Source organism: Gobio gobio, assembly GCF_949357685.1.
Source record: "Gobio gobio genome assembly, chromosome: 17".
Classification (NCBI taxonomy): domain Eukaryota; kingdom Metazoa; phylum Chordata; class Actinopteri; order Cypriniformes; family Gobionidae; genus Gobio; species Gobio gobio.
Window position 1 is genome coordinate 13,666,821 of NC_137110.1, and position 22,526 is coordinate 13,689,346.

General features: G+C 37.7%; 1 protein-coding gene across 1 annotated transcript in view; it reads right to left on the reverse strand.

Moving 5' to 3' along the window:
• The window catches only part of cadpsb (Ca2+-dependent activator protein for secretion b), a 99,326-nt gene that overhangs the window by 11,969 nt on the left and 64,831 nt on the right, over positions 1-22,526 (reverse strand). The window contains exons 12-22 of the mRNA XM_079840185.1: positions 16,546-16,682; positions 14,001-14,188; positions 12,566-12,667; positions 11,893-11,956; positions 11,542-11,665; positions 8,248-8,280; positions 6,070-6,176; positions 5,536-5,565; positions 2,353-2,509; positions 2,079-2,220; positions 909-1,070 (exon numbers count right to left, since the gene is read on the reverse strand). Of these exons, the coding sequence (XP_079696311.1) occupies positions 909-1,070; positions 2,079-2,220; positions 2,353-2,509; positions 5,536-5,565; positions 6,070-6,176; positions 8,248-8,280; positions 11,542-11,665; positions 11,893-11,956; positions 12,566-12,667; positions 14,001-14,188; positions 16,546-16,682 (1,246 nt within the window). The remainder of the gene's footprint in view (positions 1-908; positions 1,071-2,078; positions 2,221-2,352; positions 2,510-5,535; positions 5,566-6,069; positions 6,177-8,247; positions 8,281-11,541; positions 11,666-11,892; positions 11,957-12,565; positions 12,668-14,000; positions 14,189-16,545; positions 16,683-22,526) is intronic.

Here is a 22,526-nt window from a genome sequence, read left to right on the forward strand (position 1 = left end):
AACAAGCAGAGTGTACGCGTTGTGCACCCGCCTATAGGCGTACATTACTCATTTTAAATAACACAAAAAATACTGCGCTATTGACTTTAGACCAGGTTTTTGTTGGTTAATGGCGCAGTCTATTTCAGTTGCCTCAAAATAGAAACGCCTGAACACACTTTGTTTTCAGACCAGCACGCCCATAAGCAAACATATGGACGTCCATTTGCTATTTAAACGAGGTGCTGGACATGAAAATGGTAACTGCGTCGGGCTAAAACTAGCAAAAAACACTTGCGTTGCGCCTGGCGTCGCATTGCGCCGGGTGTATGATAGGGCCCAATGACGTTGGTAAGAAATAGGGAACGAAAAATCTACTTTTTTAAATAACTGAATACTAAGAGGAGAAATGAGAGGGATAACTAGAGCTTTATACCATAATGAGTTGTTTACTTATAGTTTTAGTCGAAAATTAATAGCTGTCGGTCAACATGTCTTAGCTTTAAGGCCATCTATAGTACTTGCTATATTGTATGAATTTTATAGAATTGTATTTAAATAAAACACTATTGGCTTGACTGTAGGTTTGGGTTGCAATCCAGATCTCACCACCACAGTCTAACCTCAATGGCATGCACATTGAGGAAAATGAAGAGCTTTTCAGTTCTCATTTCAAATAACAAAATCTTTAGAACCCTTTGCAGGCTACTTGACATGAGAATGATTCTAGAGGCAAGTCTTCTTGACTTGTAGTTATCCTATATATAGCCATGATCTGAGTGCCATTTAGCTATTGACAAATTTAGCAAATATCTTGCAACGCAATAATGCTTAACCGCCGATAAGTTAACTAACCCCACTCAAAACATTTTCATGCCAAGAAGACTTTTGAATGCATCAGATCTCAGGTAAATGCATTGAATACACACTCAGAGTCATAAATAGCAGCCATCCAGGACGGAGTGGAAAAGCTAGGCATTTGTGGAAGGTTAACAGATAGTCCTGCTACTGGCACGGGAAGATTTGGTACTTTGGGAATTTGAAGGTTCACATTTGGTAGATTCACATTGGGCAGATTACTTGTTAAACTCCTGCAGAAACAGACAAAAAAAGAAACAAAAAAATTCCATAACAGTGGCAGTGTGGAATGCTGCAAATAAGCAATGTAAGACATACAGTACAAAAAATTGAAACTGAGAAATGGAGAAGACCATCTTTACACAAAGAGCAGACACATAAAAACTGGTCATTAAATGTATGGAGGGAATCTACAGCACATTTAAACAGAAGACCTGAGTAGAAAGAAACTTGTGGTCGATAATATAGACAACAGCACACTTATATAAAAAGGAAGTAAAAGCAGAATTTTTCCACAGCAAGAACAAACAGCAGCTTGAAAGATTTGAGGACGGTGGTGGGGTTTTACACATACAAACAGACAGCAAACAAATGAAGGAAATCATACTGACATATTTCTCAAGGGGCATCAGCTTAATTGACAGAAGAGTATCGTGTTAGGCTGGTAATATGAGTAGGCTGTATCTTTTCTAAATATAGCAGATCATCTAAATATTATCTGTTCACTGGGATCTGGTTCAAAATGATTAAAAATCAACATGCAAACCAAAATCAAGCATGACAGAACAATTGATTAGGAGATAAAAAGCATTTTGTTTAAAGCGCACAATATGAGGGTTAGTTCACACCAAAAAAAAAAGAGATGGAAACACTGACTGAAACTATCCTGATAGATTGTGGACTTTGTGAACTTCCTCTGATGTTTGGCAGCTTTCACATGTAAGCCATGTTTAAGGAGGTCACTCTACTTAGAAAAATGAATGATAACGGTTCCAATGGCGTATGCAAACTGGTTTTAGACTTTACCTTAGAAAACTAACTGGATACTAAACGGTTTCATCCAATTAACTGCATAGATTTTTCAGAGAACAACATCTGTCAAAGGATGAGGATATTCCTGCACCTGCTGCTATCTCAAGAATATTTTTTATATTCTATATAGTTTTTTTTGGTGCTGTTTTTCTCCTGAAATGCCCTGGCTCCCGGTCACCGCACACATTGTTGAGAAAGTGGTGTCTTACTTTACAGGCTCCCATGACTCCCGCTCAAATCCCCTGTGAATGGACTGAGCGATGGAGGACTCCATAAGATCCACATATCGCACCACAAGAGGGGCGTACAGGTCCTGCAGATGTTTGTGAAACTTTCCATTACACAGGTGATCTGTAAAAACAGGAAAAATAACAGGTTATGAGAGCAACATACACAACTTTTACATTATAATAGCTATTTTACCCAGAGTTATAACACTTTTACTTTCAAAAATCTTAACTAAGAGATGGAAGAAGTGCTTACAGTCATTACGGAGGAAATCATTTAGAAGTTGAAAGAGCGGGAAACTGTCCCAGCTCTCAGGAGACTGGATCTCAAGAGCAGCATCCATATCAACACCGTAGAGCGACAGGAAGTTCTCAGCGTGCTCAGTCATCAGGTCTGACCACCATGCAAAGGCCTTGATAGTCCAGTAAAGGAAGAAAGAATGGAAAAAGAAGCAGAGAGTTAGAAATCTAAGTGTATAAGGTCATCTCAGGCAAGAAAACGATTGTAAACTGGTTAAGGGTCCGCCATATGATATTTCACATGTTCACTTTGTAAATCTATTTGTAAAGTAACAGCCCTTCATTTGAGCCATAAGGTTGAAATAAGAGTTTTGGTCTGAGTGCTTCATATTTCACTTTAGTGTTTGAGGTCATAATGTTAACTAAATAGATAAGGCATTCAAGTAACCAGTTTACAAGGGTAAAGGTAAAAAGTTTAGCATTATGGACTTACATTAAACCATTTATAAATTTGCAACACAGAAAATTCTACTATACATCTTTCAAAACAATGTCTAAATATTGTGAAAAAACATTTCACCGTAAGAAGAAATGTATGAATCTTTTATATAAAGTTGCATATCTCAAGAATTCTGAGGCCCTCTAAAGTAAACATGTTAATCAAAGTAAGAGAAAAACAAAAATTCCTTTTATAAGAGGGCCTGTCATTCAAATCTAAAAAATGACGATACACCTTAAATCTTGTGTTGCAAATGTTTGTATATTTGTGATCAGAGGTCATTCCATTTTTCCTATATCAGCTCAATTCCCAGTGGAGTCAAGATGCCAGAGGAGGTGCAGTTCTCATGCAAGTGAGGTAGAAATCCCTGCATGCTTTTGCCCTCCAAATGGAAGATGTAGTTCAACCGTTCACATCACTGCATCCCTACCGTCGGGATGGGGATGTGTCTTGCGATCATGCAACATTGCCGTCCCTGATACGCCAAAGACTGCAAGCAAGCAGCAGGCTTCTTTACTTGGCAAAGCATATGGTTTGATGAATATTTCTTCTTTAATCTCTTAAAGTGACCATAAATTTTGGGCCTGTAGTGGGGTATTGAGCAGGAGTTTCTTGGATCAATCAGGCTTACTTGCAGTCTTGGCATGAAACACTTTTCTTCTAATTAAAACAACCGACCAGTGATAAACCCATTCAGGGATCTGATCAGCCTTTTTAAGAGGCTTAATCCTTCCCTTCGGTTGCATGCTACGTCCTTTTTTTACCCCTCTAAACCCACAGCTTCAAAGAGCCCCAAAACTTTTTTTCCCAAATGTGCTCTGCTTCAAAGGGATAGCAAGCTCTAAGACCAGACTTACCACAGCACTTACCTGCATGCTTCATAATTAACTCTTGAAAAAGCTACTTGGTTCATAACGTTAGCACATAATATAGCATTTGCTAGTGGAGCAGGCCAATGCATATGGCTGAGCTTAACCAGACAGACAAGTAGAAAGTGGGGTAAAGAGACACCAAATCCAAGCAACCCATGAATCCTTCCCCAAGGCCCTTCTTGCTAATCTGGGAGAGCGAGGTAGGTGTTAACATTAACATACTGATTGAATGCAAAAATGTACTGTAAATTAAAATCAGCAAGATAGGGTCCTGGGAAGAGGGCTATGTTATGACATTGGTTTGGTCATTTCGAGGGGTTGTTAAGTGTTAAGAGGTCTTCACGGGTCCACTTCAATCAAAAAACTCGATGTCCGACCCGAGACCTGAGCAGGTTCGGGTCTAAAACTTTGACGAGTGCCTTTCGACACGGGTCACATCGGATATTAGTAGCCTCTGGGTAATTTTAAACTTTCTATTATTTGTTTCATGTGTTTATCAATATATTATTTAAAACAAATATACATCAATATGTGTTATATATACTGTATATAACTACGTAACTAACGTAAATGGATCGGAGAATTAATTTCACCAAGAAATAAGGTTGGAAGATGGTAATACTTTTAAATCTACACCTGCTGTGGTGTTTCTAATTTGTTGTCTCTGATTTTAGCCTGTGTCAAACCAGGTTGAAAAAGTAACCACTTACCACTGGCATGCAAGCATGTGCAGACGTCGGGTTTGAAAGAATATTGTCTGAAAAAGTTATGGTTGGACTCAAATTTTATTGGGTCTGTTTCGGTCGAGTTTCTCTTTTTTAAAAATCAATTTATGCACGTCGGGTTCAGGAACGAATTGATTCAGGTTTGGTAGGACCTGAGAAGACCTCTAGTTCAAGTACACTAGCAGAAGGGAACACGCCTAATTGGGAAAGGTTAGGGTGGCACAACTAGTGTGGCGGGTGGGTAAATATGTAAACATTTCCCTCTGGAAGCAAAGGAATCATTGAGCATTGACCTTGCCAGTGGGGGACACAAGCCTTTCAAGAAGTTTGAAGGGAGATTTGACAGGCACAATGCTGAGGAATTAAGACAAACCCATGTCGGACGCGGCAAAACATTCCCTCACGTTGTGAGGAATGGGACATTACAGGGGAAGGGAATCCTTCATAGCTCATGCACAAGCCAGTAATGGGCTTTTTTCATTGCATTCATTTTAGCCACATACCTCTTTTCCCTGCAACAACACCATGGAGTGAATGGTGAGGAAAAACATGAACATGTAGAGAGTGATGTATGTGCAAAGTGTTGATTATAAACAATTTTCTTCCAAAACTTTTGGATAAAAAGTCACAATTTAGAGATTGTGACATATAGTCACATTGTTAATTATCAAGTCGCAATAATGAGAAAACAAAGTCGCAATGGTGATATTTTTACTCTAGAAATGGCCTTTACATAGTTCTATAGTATGATGCCACCAGTTGGGCAGCAATGAAGTTCTAGCATTGATGTTTCACAAATGTTAACAGTATGATTTACAGATGGTTCTATCATAATGTCTTGAAGATAAAGTGCTTAAACTGAAATATTTTGCTCGTTTGTGCATTCTGATCAGTGTGTGTGGAGGGACATATTAAATTTCCCAGAAATCCAAGAGACCAAAGCTAAACACTTTATGTCAATTCCATCATGTTCTTTAAGCAACGTCTTGCCCCATCCACCCAGACATAACAGAAAAGCCCTTAACTGCGTGAATCGACATGCTTGAGGGAAAAGGTACACTATGTGATGACAACTTAAGAAAAAAAGAAACATGATACTGTACCGATTGGTCTCCTGTACTTGTGACCGCAGCCTGTTAAGCATATTCAGAAAGATACAGTAAATCTATAAATCTCAGGAAGACCATGGATTACCTAATACTTTAAAATGCATCTCGGAATAATGCCAATTATGCATTTGTTCTTAGAGTAGTAACTGTTGAAACAGACCAATTATTATAATTACGGCTGAAACCCGTACTTGGCTCACTATTTATAATGCATCTTCAGTTTTCCTTAGATTTCTTTCATAGGCATTCCAAAGGAATCTGTCTAACATTCAGAAGACAGAAACAATCTGTATTCTGAGGATTTCTTTAGAGTATCGATCCAGGGAAAGTGGTTTAGAGACCTGGATCTCACGGGAGAGTGAACTCTTTTTGTCTCACTAATTTACACTAATGCAAATTGCACTGTGCAAACTGCCTTTTTTGATATAAGAGAGGAGCCACTGGCCCTTTAAAATCAACCCTATTTTGTACTAGATAAAGAAAAAAGAGAGTGAACGTAAGTGAAAGAGAGAGCGAGTCCAGACTCACCTCTGCGTGGTGGTCCTGGTTCTGATGTAGAACCTCAATGACTAACTCCGCCAGGCGGATAGCATGCTCCAGTTTTTTAGCAGGCGTAGCTAGGTTAGCTACATTCTCTGGAGCACAATGGTGGGGAGAAGGAGGACGGTTAATATTACAGTGGTCGGTTAATATATTTATTCTATGAATCTGTGATGTCATGAGCACTACAATGCAGTCTGAAGAAGCTAAGGTCATAACTGAGCATGCAGAAATGACAACACTGTTGATGACACTCATAACACTTCAAGAAAAGATGCCTAACTGATGTCAGAGACACTAGAATGCTCCTGTAAATAAGTTATTTGTAATCTTTGAGGCGAAAAAAAAACCTTTGCAACTAAATTGGGGTTCAAAAGTCTTGAGACCACAAGCATTTTTCTGATTTAATATATATTTTGTCATTACAAATGCTATTATCAACATAACTGATATCAATACAAATGAACATCAAATTTCTTAGTATTTTGTTTAAATGGAGAAAAAACATCTGACCCTTAAATTTGAACTAAGTTGGTCAATGTCACTCACAAATGGCATAATTTTGCAGAAGAAATGCAGAATCATTACTAGGCCATATTTATTTCACATCATAACCCTAAAACTTTCATTCCAAGCGTAAATTCTAGATATTTAATGTGGACACAGACTTTTAGACCCCACTGTATACTTATCTATCTCGGTATATTACTATAATTAGTAGGACTTCTCATTTAAGGCCAACACATGAGAGAAAGAGCAGACCAGATTGTCAGACATATGCAACACTTTGATGAAATGAGGACATCAGGACACACAATAGTGTTTCTGATTTTAACAAATAATCAACTTTTGTCTGAACAAGATGAAATGAATAAGACAGAAAACCAAAAGGAAAAAAAAGCTAAAGAAATAAAGTAAAATACCAACCAACTCAGCAATGCTGAGGTCTCCACTGAAGGAGAAAAAAATCTTTAATTCATTGACCGAAATGCTACTTCAGTCATGAAGGACATTACTTATTTATCATTTCGTCTGACTCTTTAATCTTGGTGTCTAGCGTGCGAAATGTCCACTTTTATGCCATTGGTTTATTGGTCTGTTAAATTTGTGGGTTATTAATGGGGTTGTGGGGTACTGTACTGAAATTTACTACACTGTGAACCATTAATATCTGATAGAAGCTCATTCTAACTCTTCCTAAGGCCATGATGTCATCAACACAACATGATAAAGTAATGGCAATGGATCTAATGATAATCTATGATTACCATTATCCAGATTTCATACTTTATCGATTTTCAATGTGTCCAAAATGTCAAATTTCTAAAACCAGGACTGGGAATTAAAGAAGCGAAATATCTTCTAGAAAAGGGGTTCTCAACTGGTGGGTTGTGACAAAAACAGTTTGCAAGTTCGGGAAAGTAAATTCCAAAGACAAAGCTAAATTCCATTTTCCCGCATTTTGTTGCTGATGTCAAATGTAGTGCGTACAAACTCTATGGTACTTTAGAGGACATTCATCTGTCACTGGATAGAGCCAAATTAGACAAGGCATTAGGCAAAGTTTCAACCTAAAAATAAATAAATAAATAAATAAAGTTTTGGAGTTTATATATTTTGGAGTAATATGACAAACATTTTGATACTTTTGGTGTAGGTTTACCACTTGGTGCCCAATGAAATATCAAAGTCCTGAAGCAAAACCAGTTGAGAACCACTTATTTAGAAAATCCATCGATGCCTAGATTCAGATATTCTTCCGTTGTCTTATTCCCAGTGCTTTAGAGAGAAACATTTGCAAGTCATTCTCCACTCACATTTTAACACATTGAAAAAAAAAACTGCCACTGAAATATTTGTGAAAGATAGTTTTACTTCTTCCAAGTCTGCATAATGTAACACCATTAGGCAGACTGTGTAGTGCTAAGAGGCTCGGTTTCAATTTCGGAAGTCATAATATAACACAAAATAAGTTTGTACCCAAATTTTGTGCATATATTGATAGAAGAATACTATCTTCACAAGAAAAGATTTGCACAAGGGTGGACCTTGTGTCATGGTGTATACAGGACTTTCAGACTAAAAAAGCTCTCTCTGTAATTGTGTCATGTGCATATGCCAGGATGTGTTGAAGGGGACAGGGGATGACGTCAAACATAGCTTCACCTGGATCCTTCTGATCCTTTAGAGTTTTCTCAACTTGAGAGAGAGAAGAGAGACAGAAAGAAAAAGAGAGTCAGAGCAACATAAGGAGAGGGAGAAATAAGGGAGAGAGAGAAGCGAGAACTGGAGGGAAAAGTCACTGCAGCATCCCTGGTCATTTTCCCCTTGGTTGCGCGCACTCCAGAGAATAAGTATGTATTTGATATAGAATAATAATAATAATAAAAAAAGTAATGGCAAATAAACAGATATTCACAAATGATATTTATAAATGTAGATATTTACCTGGAACGACAAGGACAAAAACACATAGCACAGTAGCAACTGAACGACGTACTGAACAAAGAGACAATAGCCATTGTTCGGTTGCACGACAAATTGAACACAGCTGTAGTAATCACGAACAAGACAAACTTGTGATGTTGGAACACGTAAGTTATAGCTCGTACACGTGTACTAACTCCTGCTCTCCCGGTAGCTCAGTCACCTGTTGATGTGTCTGGAACCCCCCAGTGAAACCACCTACCACACCACAGTAACGATATACACTCAGACAAAGTAAAATAGCGAGCAAAGTAAAAATGCATTCAAGTCACAAACAGGAGCTTCAACCAAAAATGAACAAGAGGAAGCAGAACGGATGCATCAGTCATGTCGTATTACAAACAGATGGAACATCTCTGCCAAAGAAATTGGAATCGGAACATTACGTATCGTTCTCTACTCAGTGTCTGTCATCTGTGTGAATATGGCAAAACAGAAAAGTTCAGAAAAGGATGCGACATGGAGGGTTGATTTGATGAAAGAGAGGTAAAGAATGAGGGGTGAGGAGTTGTTACTCACGGATGGTTAAATCCATCACTTGTGTTGCCAAGGAGTAGACAGGATGATCATACATTTCCCTCTTTTTTCCTAAAGAAAAAGAGGATTCCGGCATGCAAGAGTTTGGGGTCAGAGGAAAGGGGGTCAAGGGTCGGTTATGGTGAAGGGATGTCTTGTGTTAAGGGAAGTTCTCATTAAAGGTGCAGTGTGTAGTATTTATGAGGATCTTTTGACAGAAATAACTATGTTTTTAGAGGTGTATAAAGACCTTACATAATGAACCGTTATGTTTTTATTACCTTAGAATGAGCCATTTCTATCTACATACACCACGGGTGAAAATCGTCATGTTTCTACAGTAGCCCTAAACGGACAAACTTCTCTACAGGGTGCAAGTCACTCTCTGCTCTCTCTGAAGACGACATTTTTGTCCTGAGTCGGCCCCCGTAGCTTATCTAAGTGCTTTGAAAGGGAGGGGTGAGCGGTGGGTGATTGCAATTCACAACTTCATCACTAGATACCGCTAAAATTCCCACACTGCACCTTTAAGAGCAATAAAATCAGTTTTTGGAAAACAAGATGGTTAAAACCCTTATTCACAATCACCCTTAATTTCTCACTTAGAGACACCAAAAATGAAGAATAAAGTGGAAGTGGAAAACTTTTAAATGTGCACTACTGTACAAATGTTTGGGGTAAGATTTTTCAAGTAAGATTGTTTTTGAAAAGAAATGAATACTCAATTAGCGAGGATGCTTTAAATAGATCAAAAGTGACAGTAAAGACTTTTATATGGTTACAGATTTCAAATAAATGCTGTTCTTTTCAATCTCCGCAAGATTTTTAAGCATCACAGCTGTTTTTAACATTGGTGATGATAAGAAATGTTTTTTGAGCAACAAATCAGCATATTAGAATGATTTCTGAAGGATCATGTGACACTGAAGACATACACGTTTTAAAATAAATGCAGTATTGATAAGCATTTCTTTCAAAAACATTTGAAAAATCTTACCGACCACAAACTTTTGAACAGTAGTGTATTGTTCACCCAAATTAAAACTCTTGTCACTTGAAACACATCATTTTCTTTCTTCCATGGATTTCAAATTCCAACTGGTTTTATGTGAGTTTGATTGTGTTTTTGTACAAAACTTTTCAGAGCCGCCAGACACGTTTGTTGTATGGAAAAGGCCAGCAGACAGAGAGTGAAGTATCTCCTATGTGTTGTGTTCCACTAAAGAAAAGAAAACCATGTGCATTTCAATTGACATAAGGGTGAGTAATTGATGACAGATTCGTATTTGGATGAGTTATTATTTTAAGGAAATTGTGTCACTTTATGTCATCAGGGAACAAGCAGTCACGGTCCATTAGAAAGGCACACTTGTAAACAGATTCTGTGTTCAGCCATTTGTGACATTTGTATCATTGGTTTGTCACCTTGCTCGAAATAAGCGACAGGACCAGTGATTTGAGCATTCATTCAGAGAGATCTAAACACAAACATCCTCCTTAAAACCAGCCCACAATATCTTCTACTCCTCTACAAACAGAAACCCATCGTTATTGCCCATCTTTTGCTTCTTTTTAATCCTCTTTCACGCTTGTTGCCCAGCCTGGCATTGTTTCATGGATGCCTCCCTCTTTATCTAATTGCTCTTTCCCTCAACCTGTTTTCCTCTAATAGGCTCTTCCACCCTTCAACCGCTCCTTCCCACATACTTAATTTATTTCACCGCAAGATTCGTCCCCATTCCTGCATTCTTTCTATTCACTGACTCATTTTCTCCTCTGTAACCATTTCTCTACCCTGATGTCATTTATCATCCTGGTCTGAGCCATAATAATAGAAAAGAGAATGTGTGGAGGGCATCTGAAAAATGTCCAATTTCCAATCTTCTATGTTATCGCAACACATAGGAAATGGTCAGAAGCTCTTCTTTGTGTGGATTTGAATGCATTTTTACACACAAGTCCACAAAAGGAGAATGGACAAGAAGACATTTCAACTTTTCTTGAAAACAGAGAAAGAAACAAAAGCAGTAATTGACCTTAGAATAAACAAGAATATTATTTCAAACAAGACAGATGCTGCGTAATTCACGAATGTTTTCTGGTGTAAAATAAAATAATGCAGGCATTTCATTTTATATATAAATATATATATATATATCTTAAAAATCCCATATATATATACATAACTGCAAACCAACAAAATAAATCTACAATTTAAACAAAAGCTTAATTACCCAAACCTAAATTTATTTTCCTCTCACAAACTGAAAGTAGAAGAACAGATTATTTACTTAAAGCACATTATTCAAATATGGACCACAGTTGATGCAAGTAAATTGATTCAAATGAATGGAAAAGGAGTAAAAAAGTACAAAAGTTCCCTCCTGGTTCAAATCATCATACGGTTAAGTGCTTTAAAATCATAACGCTGTGAAAGAACAGGGTAATGCTAGTCACCTTCCACTCTGGCGTAGTCAGTGATGCGCTGGTAGTTAATTTGAGCTGCTTGCTCTAAGCATTTCCGAATGACAGCCTTGACTTCCTCCTGCGGAACTGGGGTCACAATGTCCTTCATAAGCACCTGTGAAAAAAAACACAAATCCGATTTTTTTTAATCTAGTGACAAAAATGTTGTTTTCCTGGTATGAATGAGTCATACTTTTCACAACTTTTTTTTGTTGTTGAAATAATGATGCATGGCAGAACAAGTAAACAGAGGCAGGTGGTACTGAACAAAATACCATCAATTGCTTCTCTTTTCCTTCTACTGCTGCTACTCTGAATCAATATAAGCAATGTTGTCATTACCCTCTCCAGCAAAGACAGAGTGGCTTTCAATGCTCCCTCAGGGCGACCAAACGGAAAGCAATACCTACAACAACAAAAATTGCATTGTGTCTGTGGAAAATCCTATACACCTATATTTTTGGATGCAATGGCGAGAAAAAAAAAAACAGAACGGTGTACACCAGTGGTTCTTAACTGATGGGCCGAGTACCAAAAATGGGTTGTTGACAGCAAGGTAAAAGACGCGCTGAGAAAAAATTAAACCGCATGCAAGTGTCTTGTTTGATTTGCACAGGCTATAATTTGAGCTCTGTTGTTGAAATCACATTGATATGTTTCTGCACATCTCATATTCAGCCTAATACAATATTTGGCCGAGCATTTGTTCTATGCACTAAGCTGGTAAATCACCTCTGTTGTTTGTGCGTTTACAAAATTGCCAATTTCCCTAATAATTTGCATATTGTTGGGACTATGCAGTCCATGATGATATGCTTTTTAATGTATGATTTTAAAGTGCATTTTTGTCTACTTTTGTAGACTAAACATTTTAATGAGATGTTGGATTGCACCCGATGTTCAATCGAACAATCTGTCATGAAACACGACCAAGAGAACCACTGGTGTACACAGTCTTCTTGCTATAGTACAGGCTGTGAAATGTTCAATAAAGGCCTTACGTTTACATACTCACCTAAAGTTTGTGATCTGATTCTCCAGAAGGACGCGTAATCGTTCCTTGATTTCCTCAAAGCGTTCTTTTTCTTCCACCGCAACTGTTCCAAGACCATCAGGCCTATTTTACAAGCAAAACATGCCATTATTTGCAAATTGATTAGGAAGAAAGATCCATTTTGAGCCAAGGCGAAAGTCATAAAAATCTAAAGAAAGTCTCAAACTGATTTATTATTACAACTAATTATATTATATATACTACATAATTGCTTTATAAAGCCCTGTATATTTTCAGTGAAAGCTAATCAAACCACATTAACATTTCAGTATGCAGTATATCACACTTGTAACAATAAAATACAGGCCTGGCACACTGAGCCCAGAAAGAACATCTAACCAGAAGCAATGTCTGGCTTTCTTAAATCTAATACACTGGCTCTAAATGTATTTGTTCCCAGCAGATGGGACCCTGTTGTGATACACTTGGGGGACATTGTTTCCAACCCATTTTTTTAATTTACTGCTATTGATGTCACAAAACTCCACTTGGGCATCATATTGCATTAAAATATATTTAATAGACACCTAGCTGCAGCAAAATAATAAATATACTTTCAAGTCAGCGGGAAGAGAAAGCTAAACTGACCATGCTGCACAAGTGCATACAGGCTTCAAAGGCAAATTGAATCAAAATTGATCCTAAAAATGCAGGATCTTGGTCTTATTGCAAAGAGAAATATGCCACATTATGCAATATCATGATGACTTTAAAGGAATAGTTCAGCCAAAAAATGTATGTCAAGGTTTATAGTTCTTTTTTTTTCTTCTTTTGCCTCGTGTTCCACTGAAAAGAAAAATATTTTGGGGTGAACTACAGTATGCTTTTAAGATATCCTAAGCTGTTTAAACAATTTCACCCTTTGTGAGATACATTTGCTGCTATTGCACAATGTTAAATATGATGCTGTTGATATGAATATATCCTTGATAAGCCCTCTTACCTTGCGCTTTCAAGGGCCAGCTGTGTTTTACATTTCCTCTTTTTTTTAGACTCCTTTTTCCCTCCTGACTTTGAGCCAGCCCCCTGTAACTCAGACCCCCTCTGACTATCAGGAACATGTAATGAATGAGCAACACAATGAGATTTGGAAATTAAAATAACAAAACAAGGAGAATGGAAAATGTAGTGGCTGAAAGAATACTGCTGAGGTTTGGAAAGTGGAAAAGAAATGAAAAATGATTGAGAACAAAAGACACAACAAATCAAACAAAATTTGGCAAAATTATAAAGAACATTCACATGGGAAAATATAATAAACTCTAAAGAAAAACTACAAAAATATGCTGAGGAGCCCTTGGTTCTGCACTCTCGTTCACCCTGCTTCCGTGATCGTATCTCGCCCAACATCTAAAATCCCAATAACCCAGTGTATTTACTTTACGCAAGCCTGTACCTGTTGCCGTGAACATGGGAGGCACAAAACGCGAAGCTGTAGTGCAACAGCGTCGGGTCAATCATGTGCCCGGCATCTGCCCTCTCCAGTAGGTCGCCAAGATAACACAGATGTCTATGGCATCCTCTCACCCCGTTCCGAGCGCAGTACTCATCCAGAACAAACACCTGACCTGGGCTAAACCATCCCTACAATTAAAAAAAAGGTAGATTGTTTGAAAGGAAACTGAATGTTTTTTTATTTTTATTCTAAAGTGCAGTTTGATTTGAAAAACAGTGTACAGTTTCCCTTTAAAATACATTTTTGCATTCTCTAGAGCTCATCCCTCCCCAGGATTTGGTATTCTGGTTCCCCTTGAATCAGACTAAATTCCCGAATTATTTTGTACATTTAATATCTGCAATACATTATGTTGGTTCTGTTCTGTTTACCCTAGAGGGGTTATTGCTGCTCTCCCTGCTCTTGTCCATGCTAGGCTGCAAGAAGGAGTTCTTGCCCAGAACAGAACCATACCGCCAATCCAATCCAATCCTGTATGCTAATAGTCAATCAATCATCTTTGATGATAGTGGTCCTGACAGAAATGTAATTTATTTCTGATATGGCAAAACTGAATTTTCAGCATCATTACTCCACTCTTAAGTGTTTCTTAATCCTTCAGAAATGATATGTCTAATATGTTGATTTGGTGCTTGGGGTGTGACGAGATCTCAAGCCACTAGATCTCACAAAATTAAAATGTGACAAGATTACTCGTCGCAGTGAAAAGCTGTCTCGCGTTATCGCTATGACGGAGGGTGAGGGTGAATTTAGCATAGAAATTTGCCAACACTATGTTTACATTACATAATGGTGCCCACCGCGGCACTGCCTCCACTGTCGTTTTGTTGCAGAGTCACACAGTGCAGCAGGAATCACAGTTCACTTATCACGTGATGAGAGTAAGGCAAGATGACTGACAAGACCATCCCTATACACAGAGCATGTGCGATTGCTAAACCGCGAGCTCCCTGATGCGCATAAACTAGGCTACATACATACAATATCCTGTCTCCCAATATCAGACTTATCTTAACCCCAGCTGCTCCCGACGAGCTGGATGGCGCCTTGCATGGCTGACACCGCCGTCGGTGTGTGAATGGGTGAATGTGAGGCAATGTGTAAAGCGCTTTGGATGGCCATTGGTCTGTTAAAAGCGCTATATAAATGCAGTCCATTTACCATTTACCATTTATCTTAGGCTGGGCTGTGTAGTTGTAACCACCTCTAAGCTCTGGTCTCTGTTTGCTCTATAAATACTGAGAGAGTACTTTGATTATGGTTGCACTTATTGGGCCAGATTTACTAAACAGGGCAAATTAGCGTGAGGGCGCAATTCCAAAAAAGCACAGATGGGAGTGGAAAGTTCTGTGCGTGATCTACTGACAACGCATAAATTAAAGAACACAGACGCAGCCGGATAATTTCCATAATGACCAACGCAAACTGCCAGTTAGTTTAAGACATGCATTTTTAGACGGTAAATAATGGAGCAAACACCAGTACACTGACGAGCACAAACCTTTGTAAATCACCTCGCATGATTCATTTAAATACTCTCCTCCCATAAATTTTGCATCTGAAAGGGAAACTCCTACAAATGCATATGCAATATGCAAAGGTCAGCTGCAAAAATAACTGTGCGCATGCCTTTTCAACGCTCTTTTGTAATTTTCAAGTAAATTAAAAAAAAAGAGTCTTTAGTAAATCCTGTCAAAAGAGGGTTTGCACTGGCGCTGTTAGTAAATCTGCCCCATTATTTGCACTTAAAAAGAAAAAACGGTGTTATTTATTTTTGTTATTTATACTGTTTTTCTTTCTATGTTCAATTTGTGGAAAGGAGTTCATTTAGGAGGTCACACACAGCCTCAATCAGAAGTTCTGGAAGCTTATAATTAATGTACAGTAAGGTCTGAAGAGACTCGTGTGGAATCATACAGGAGAGAAGCCAGTCAGTTGAGTTTGTGGTAAAACCTTTTACAGTGCTTGTATATCGTTGTCTTTCAATGCATTTGACAATTCACACTCAGAAAGTAGAACTGAAATTACATTCCTTACAAGAAGATTACTTAAAACTTTTCAATACGCACCTGCAGACTATTTTTCCAGTCATGAATTTTGTCATTGAGGATTTCTTAATAATACTGTGCAAAAATATTGTCTCGTTCTCGTGAACCCAATCTTCTCGTCTTGTGAGCTAAATGTCTCGTCACACCCCTATTTAGTTCTCAAGATTTTTTTTTTTAATATCACTGCTGAAAACCGAAACCATGTTGGATTTAGTTGCTTTGCATTTAAGTCAGCAAAAAAGAAACAAAAAACAGTAACACGTTAATTTAAGGTGAATGTTGTTACACATTACTACATGTCCTTATTATAGTAATAACAGTAAATTATGCATAATTACAAGTAACTAACCCTAACTCTATAGTAAGTACATGTAGTTCGTTCATATTTCTCAGTACTATGTCACCTTGAAAAGTGTAACCAAAAAAAAAACACTTACCAGACATGCAAAGTTGTCATTTAGCCTGTGGTCCAACGTGAGCCTCTGCACCATCTCGAACAACGAGGCATGATCAAAGCTACATGGGTTAGCTGAGATAAACTCATCCATGCCATGCTTCTGTGCTCTGTCAGCATCTAGCCATTCATGGGAGAGGAAGGGAGAGGGGGTGGGTTCAAGGAACAGGAAATTAGCAAACAGCAAGGAGAATGATTTGTTCTCCTCTCACCACAAAAACTAAACACCTAGAATGAGCCCTCTATGGCAAATCAAGGACATTGAGCTTTCACATTGTCAACTTGCAGCAAAAGTCAAGCAGAGTTCAATCGGACCTAGCAAATGTGGAACTGAGTGATAACCCTCAGCTCACATTCATTCTGGACGTGCATGCATGAGTTGATCAGGGCGTGGTCTCTTCCTGTTCTCTCAATCAAAAGCTTTTGAACGTAAAAGCCACCGATGGCTTCGAGGAAGTGGCGCAATTCCAAATGTAGTTTCTTTCATATGAATACAATAGATTCTGCCATTCGCAATTGATTAATGTCACTCATTTTAATAGAGAAGATGGATTGTGTGCTCATAAAAGTGCAAATGCCGAAAAAAAACCAGGGGCGATAAGTTAGCCATTTTTCATTTATTATAATTAAGTAGCCTGGTATTTTCTAATGTAATTTAATAGTGCAACAGCAACAACTAAGTCTCCACAAGTCTCTAAAAGTACTAAGTCTCCAAAAGTTATCTCTAAGATAATATTTAAAGACCCCATGAAAAGGCCTGACCAGCACAGTTTTCTTTATCATTCAAGAGAGCCATTTGATTAGATAAAAATATATGCGGCACAGCATGAGTCATGAATATTTTTGCTCGGTATTCCTTTAAAAGAAAAAAATACTGTTAATATTTACTACCATATTCACTACCGTTTCAAAGTTTGGGGGTTTTAATGTTTTTGAAAGAAGTCTCTTATGCTCACCAAGGCTGCATTTATTTGATAAAAAATACAGTTAAAACAGAAATACTGCAAAATATTATTACAATTTGTCTTTTTTTTTTATGTAATTTATTCCTGCGATGCAAAGCTGAATTTTCAGCATCATTACTCCAGTCTTCAGTGTCACATGATCCTTCAAAAATCTGTCTAAAATGCTGATTTGCTGCTCAATAAACATTTCTTCTTCTTATTATTATTATTAAAGTGCCCCTATTATGCCATTTTAAAGTTTCCTAATTTTGCTTTGGAGGTTTCCAACAACAGGTTTACATGCATCAAAGGTCAAAATTGTCTCATAATATACATTGCACATCACCACAATGTTCAAAGATTCTCAAACGACTCGATGGATGAATCAGTCTCTCTAAATCCCTCCTTTCTGCAAGCCTACTCTGCTCTGATTGGTCAGATGGCCCAGCGCGTATATAGGAAACAAACGGCCATTACCATAACTGAACTCCAGCTCCGTCCGGTGTCTGGGGTGATAGTACACACTGTAAAGACAGTAACGAGGACGTCGATTTTACACCAATCCCAGAGTCCGAATCGATGAAACATTGGAATAACTAGTTACTCAACCCGAACCTTGAGCAGGTACATTATGAGATGTTTCAACTGTAATACCTCACCATCAGCATTAACAAGTGTGTGCGTGTGTTTCTAATTTATTGCGGTGCACATGCTGGAACTGTATTAATAACACATACAGTGTTAGCCGAGCACTAACGTGAATGACTGATGTAACATTAAAGTTTGCAAAACAAATCTTGCTCCATCCTTTATCTTTACTCAAAGTAGTAAGAATGACAGACATTTATGCATTAATAGATAGTTTTAGGTAATAGTGACATTAAAACAGCTGATTTACAGTAGTATTTCAGTAAGACAGTAATAACGTGAGTTAGCCGGTTAGCCAGATACCTACACAATATGAACACAATAAACCCATTGTAGAGCACAGCGACATGATGCTATCCAGTATCCGCTGCAGTGTTTGAGGTGGTTCAAGTTTTGTGCTAATGTTTTGTCTTGACATCACAACGAAACTGCTAAGGACTCGTTTAAAAAATGATTAGTTTAATTGACTCAGAGTCGACTCTTACTTTATATAAGGTGCACTTTCAGATTTAAAACTTTGCAGGATGTTTTCATTCACTTAGAACTATGTTACACACTACATGAAAGGTAATTTTCAGAAATCAATAATAGGGGCACTTTAACATTGAAAACAGTTGTGCTGCTTAATATTTTTGTGGAAACCATGATGCATTTTTTTCAGGATTCCTTGATGAATAGAAAGTTCAAAAGAACAGCATTTATCTAAAACTGTTTCCATTTATATCCATTTAATGCATCCTTGCTGAATAAAAGTATTATTTTCTTCAATACAAACTACAATTTTTTTAGTAGTGTAAATGGCCTCAATGCTATTAGACATGGCATACAAGCCAAAAAACTTTTTTATTTTTTATTTCATGGGTTCTTTAATATGCTTAATGTTATAGGCTAAATGTAACCAAAATCAGCTTGTCTATGTAGTCTTTTAAGTTCTATGCACATACTTGAGAAATAAGTAAAAGGAAAGTTGTTATTCCTAAAAAACTGGCCCCCTGATGAATTACTTTATTAACAACTTAATAAACAACAAATTTAAATCTGTGCAGTGATGAGGTGCTCTAATGAGAGAAAATGTGAGGAAAGAGTGTGCATCGTGCTACACCAATGATTAGAGCGTGTGTCTAGATAACAATAATAACTGAACACCTTTTTTGTGAATACATATGGCTAAAAATAAAGTAAAAAACAAATAAATACTATCTGGATCTGCTTAATTAGAGGAACTTGGATTAAGTTATGTTATTCTTTGGCCAAGTAAAGCATTGCTACAACTATAGAGACGTAGACTAAACTAAAAGAGAGGACAAAAAAAGAAAGAATAGAGGCACAGGAAAAGACACAGGATTGTAGGAATGAAGAACTCAGTAAGGAAATGAGCTAGGATTGACAACGGACAAACTGAGAATAGATAAACATCAGAATGAATGGCAAAAAAGCCTTATATAACTGAGCAACTCAGGATAATAAAGAAATGAGAAAAAGAAAGTGTAAAAATGCATAACAGACTATATGAACCGTGGTATTGAAGGGAAGAAATAAGAAACAGTGTCCTAATTACAGGGTAAACCTACAGGATTAAAGGATGTGCCTTATTCATTTGCATTTTTACATTTCATAATTATACATAAATTAAAATAACGTACTTCCACATTCCACAGTTTTGAATCGGCTTATGCACAAACCGCTGTGTTGCATTCAAGATTAGGACTAGGACTTATGGGGATACTACTAAGCTAGGAACCATTTCCTACCCTGTTATTAATGTTATTTTACTTTAAAATAACTCCTTTTGAATGGTTATATATGATATTTAATTGAAAATGGATGTCTTTTACATGCAGGAACACAGTGAGACACTCCACTGTGCTTTCCAATGTCATGCAAGAAAAGGAAAAAAAACTGCAGTAACATTTTCCGCTTGCCTATCTATTAGCATTCCGTCTTTTTCTCTTAGCATTTGCAAGTTGACAATACTGGAGAAATTTTCAGTGTTTTCATAAGGGTTGCTGAGCACACTGACAAGCAAGCCACTTCAGTGGCGTGCCAACAGGTTAGCATTACTGTTCTAGTGCAGATACGCGGCTTTAGCAGGAAGCCAAAAGAGGCTAAAAAGTAATTAATTCATTCTCTGTGAAAAAAATGGAGAATAATCAAAAAGGAAGAACATGAACTTGTCTTTCCATCAGCATCTGAATGGATAACATGACATCAAAATGCTCACCTACTCAAGCAGAATAAGGGCAAACACACACAGGTGCAAATAATGAACTATATCTTTGCTAAGTTCTACATTGGGCTTAGGGACTACTTCAAAGAGGCCCATTCCCTCCGGACGAAAGATAATTAGGAGTATTTCTTGGTGAGGAGGGACGGCAGTGCCTGCTCCTTCACATTGGCATTCAGAATACTCCACTTACATATTTGCCAACTCTTGTGAAGCTCAAGTACAAATATAAAGAAATCAGTTGAAAGGCAACTGAACCCTCGAGAGTAAAGTCTAAGTAGTCGAAAATGTACAGTGCTTCACTGCTGCTGTTACTGTAGACAGAATTGATTGTCAAACTTTTTGCGAATTTGACTAAGTTAGTCATCCCAAACACTCTAAAATTCTCAGAATTGTCTCATCCGTGTAGCAATCACATTTTTAGAACGAAATGCCACCAAAACAAGTCAAACCCCATCTTTTACTTTACTCTGAGGGGTCTTGTGATGCTAGTGATGTTTATGTAGAGAAGGCAATTATGCAAATAAATCATAAACCATATTAACTTAGCTAAATAATAAGTACAAACGCACTAATTTACATGCAACCTAAGCTGGCAAGAATAATGAAAGTTTGTAGTCTTAACCATCATCAAAAAAAGTTCAACGGAAAAGTAAAATAATCTACTTAGGTCTAAAGCATGAGGAGTGAGATTTGAGAGGAGGAGAAAAAGAACGAGAGAAAGAGGATAAAGAGAGCACGTTGCATAGGTCAGATAATGGTTTTAGGATTATCTGACTGGTGCTAGCTAACAGGTTAGCACTTACCCTTGAGTCCAGCTAGAAGACAGCAGGGTAAGAAGGGACAAACCAGAATAACATAAAGACTAGCAACAAGGCTGAAGGAAAAAGCAGACACGAAAACCCTGACTCCACTACAGCTGCAGGACTAAAGAAGGGTACAAGCAAAGCATGAACGAAGAAAAGAAAAAAAAAACACAACGTAAAATACAACAACCTGTACCGACATGATAGTGCAGTTTGAACTGGTGGGTGGTCAGATCGAGTAGTGAAAGAAAGAAAGAAAGGCTATATTTCAGTGTATTACGTTGTGTTCTGCTGCAGCTGATTTTGACAGGATTCTCACTGGATTGTCTAACACTAATACAATCTAGATCAGACTCAACTAGATCACTGGAACATTTACTAACTGGCAAATACACTTACACTGGCAAATACACTTACCTTCAGATATATAATTGAATGCTGGTCAAATGTGTATTTGATGCCAGTATCAGTTTCTAAATTGATTCTATGAAGGTACTGAATCCGGTAAAAACGAATTACCAAATAACTTGCTTCGAGAATAAATCCAGGCAACAGTAGCAGCTCCTGACTGTAAATTTAGGTAGGGCAGATTCTGGGTCTTAGTGCTAGTTTATAATAAACATTGTGTAAACTTTGTATTCTAATTGCTGAACGTGCTGACACACTTTTGGCAGTTTTCTAGTGTCCTTGCGTTATTCAGCCTGAGGGTGGCGCTCTAATGTTGATTGACAGGCATGCATAGAACGCTATCATAGTATCGCCTTAATGTGGTATTTATTGCCTCCGAATGTTGTTTTAGAATGCTACAAATTGTCAAGGAATTCTGGTGAGGAAAAGAAAGTTTGTTCTATTCTCAGAACAAACATAAAACAAACACAACAAAACTATATAAAGGCTATTCACATTAGCCCATTTAAATTTTTATTAATTTGATATAAAGAACAGACATGCCAACTAGTTACTGATGCATTTCCAGGAACTTTCCCCAGGAACTAGGGACTTTGTATACCTCAAAAAGTCCCTGCTCGTAAATGAACTGTTGAGGATGGGACTTGGGCGCTGAAAATGCTAATTGGTTGAGTTCACGCAGCATTTTATTTCAACCACCATTTTCTGTTGCGGCTCGTGCAATAACGCTGCATTTACACGGGGCGTCGACGTCAACACTCATTTACTTGCGTAAAATAAATGGGTGACGTCATGCGTTGGCGAACTGAATTGTGGGTTCCGTTGCGTCGTGTCACTGGTGTTTGTCACGGCAGAAGTCGAAAAGTTTTCAACTTTTCAAGCGCCAATGCAGGCATCAGCCAATCAGATTGCCTATGCAAATACCCTAGCGCAG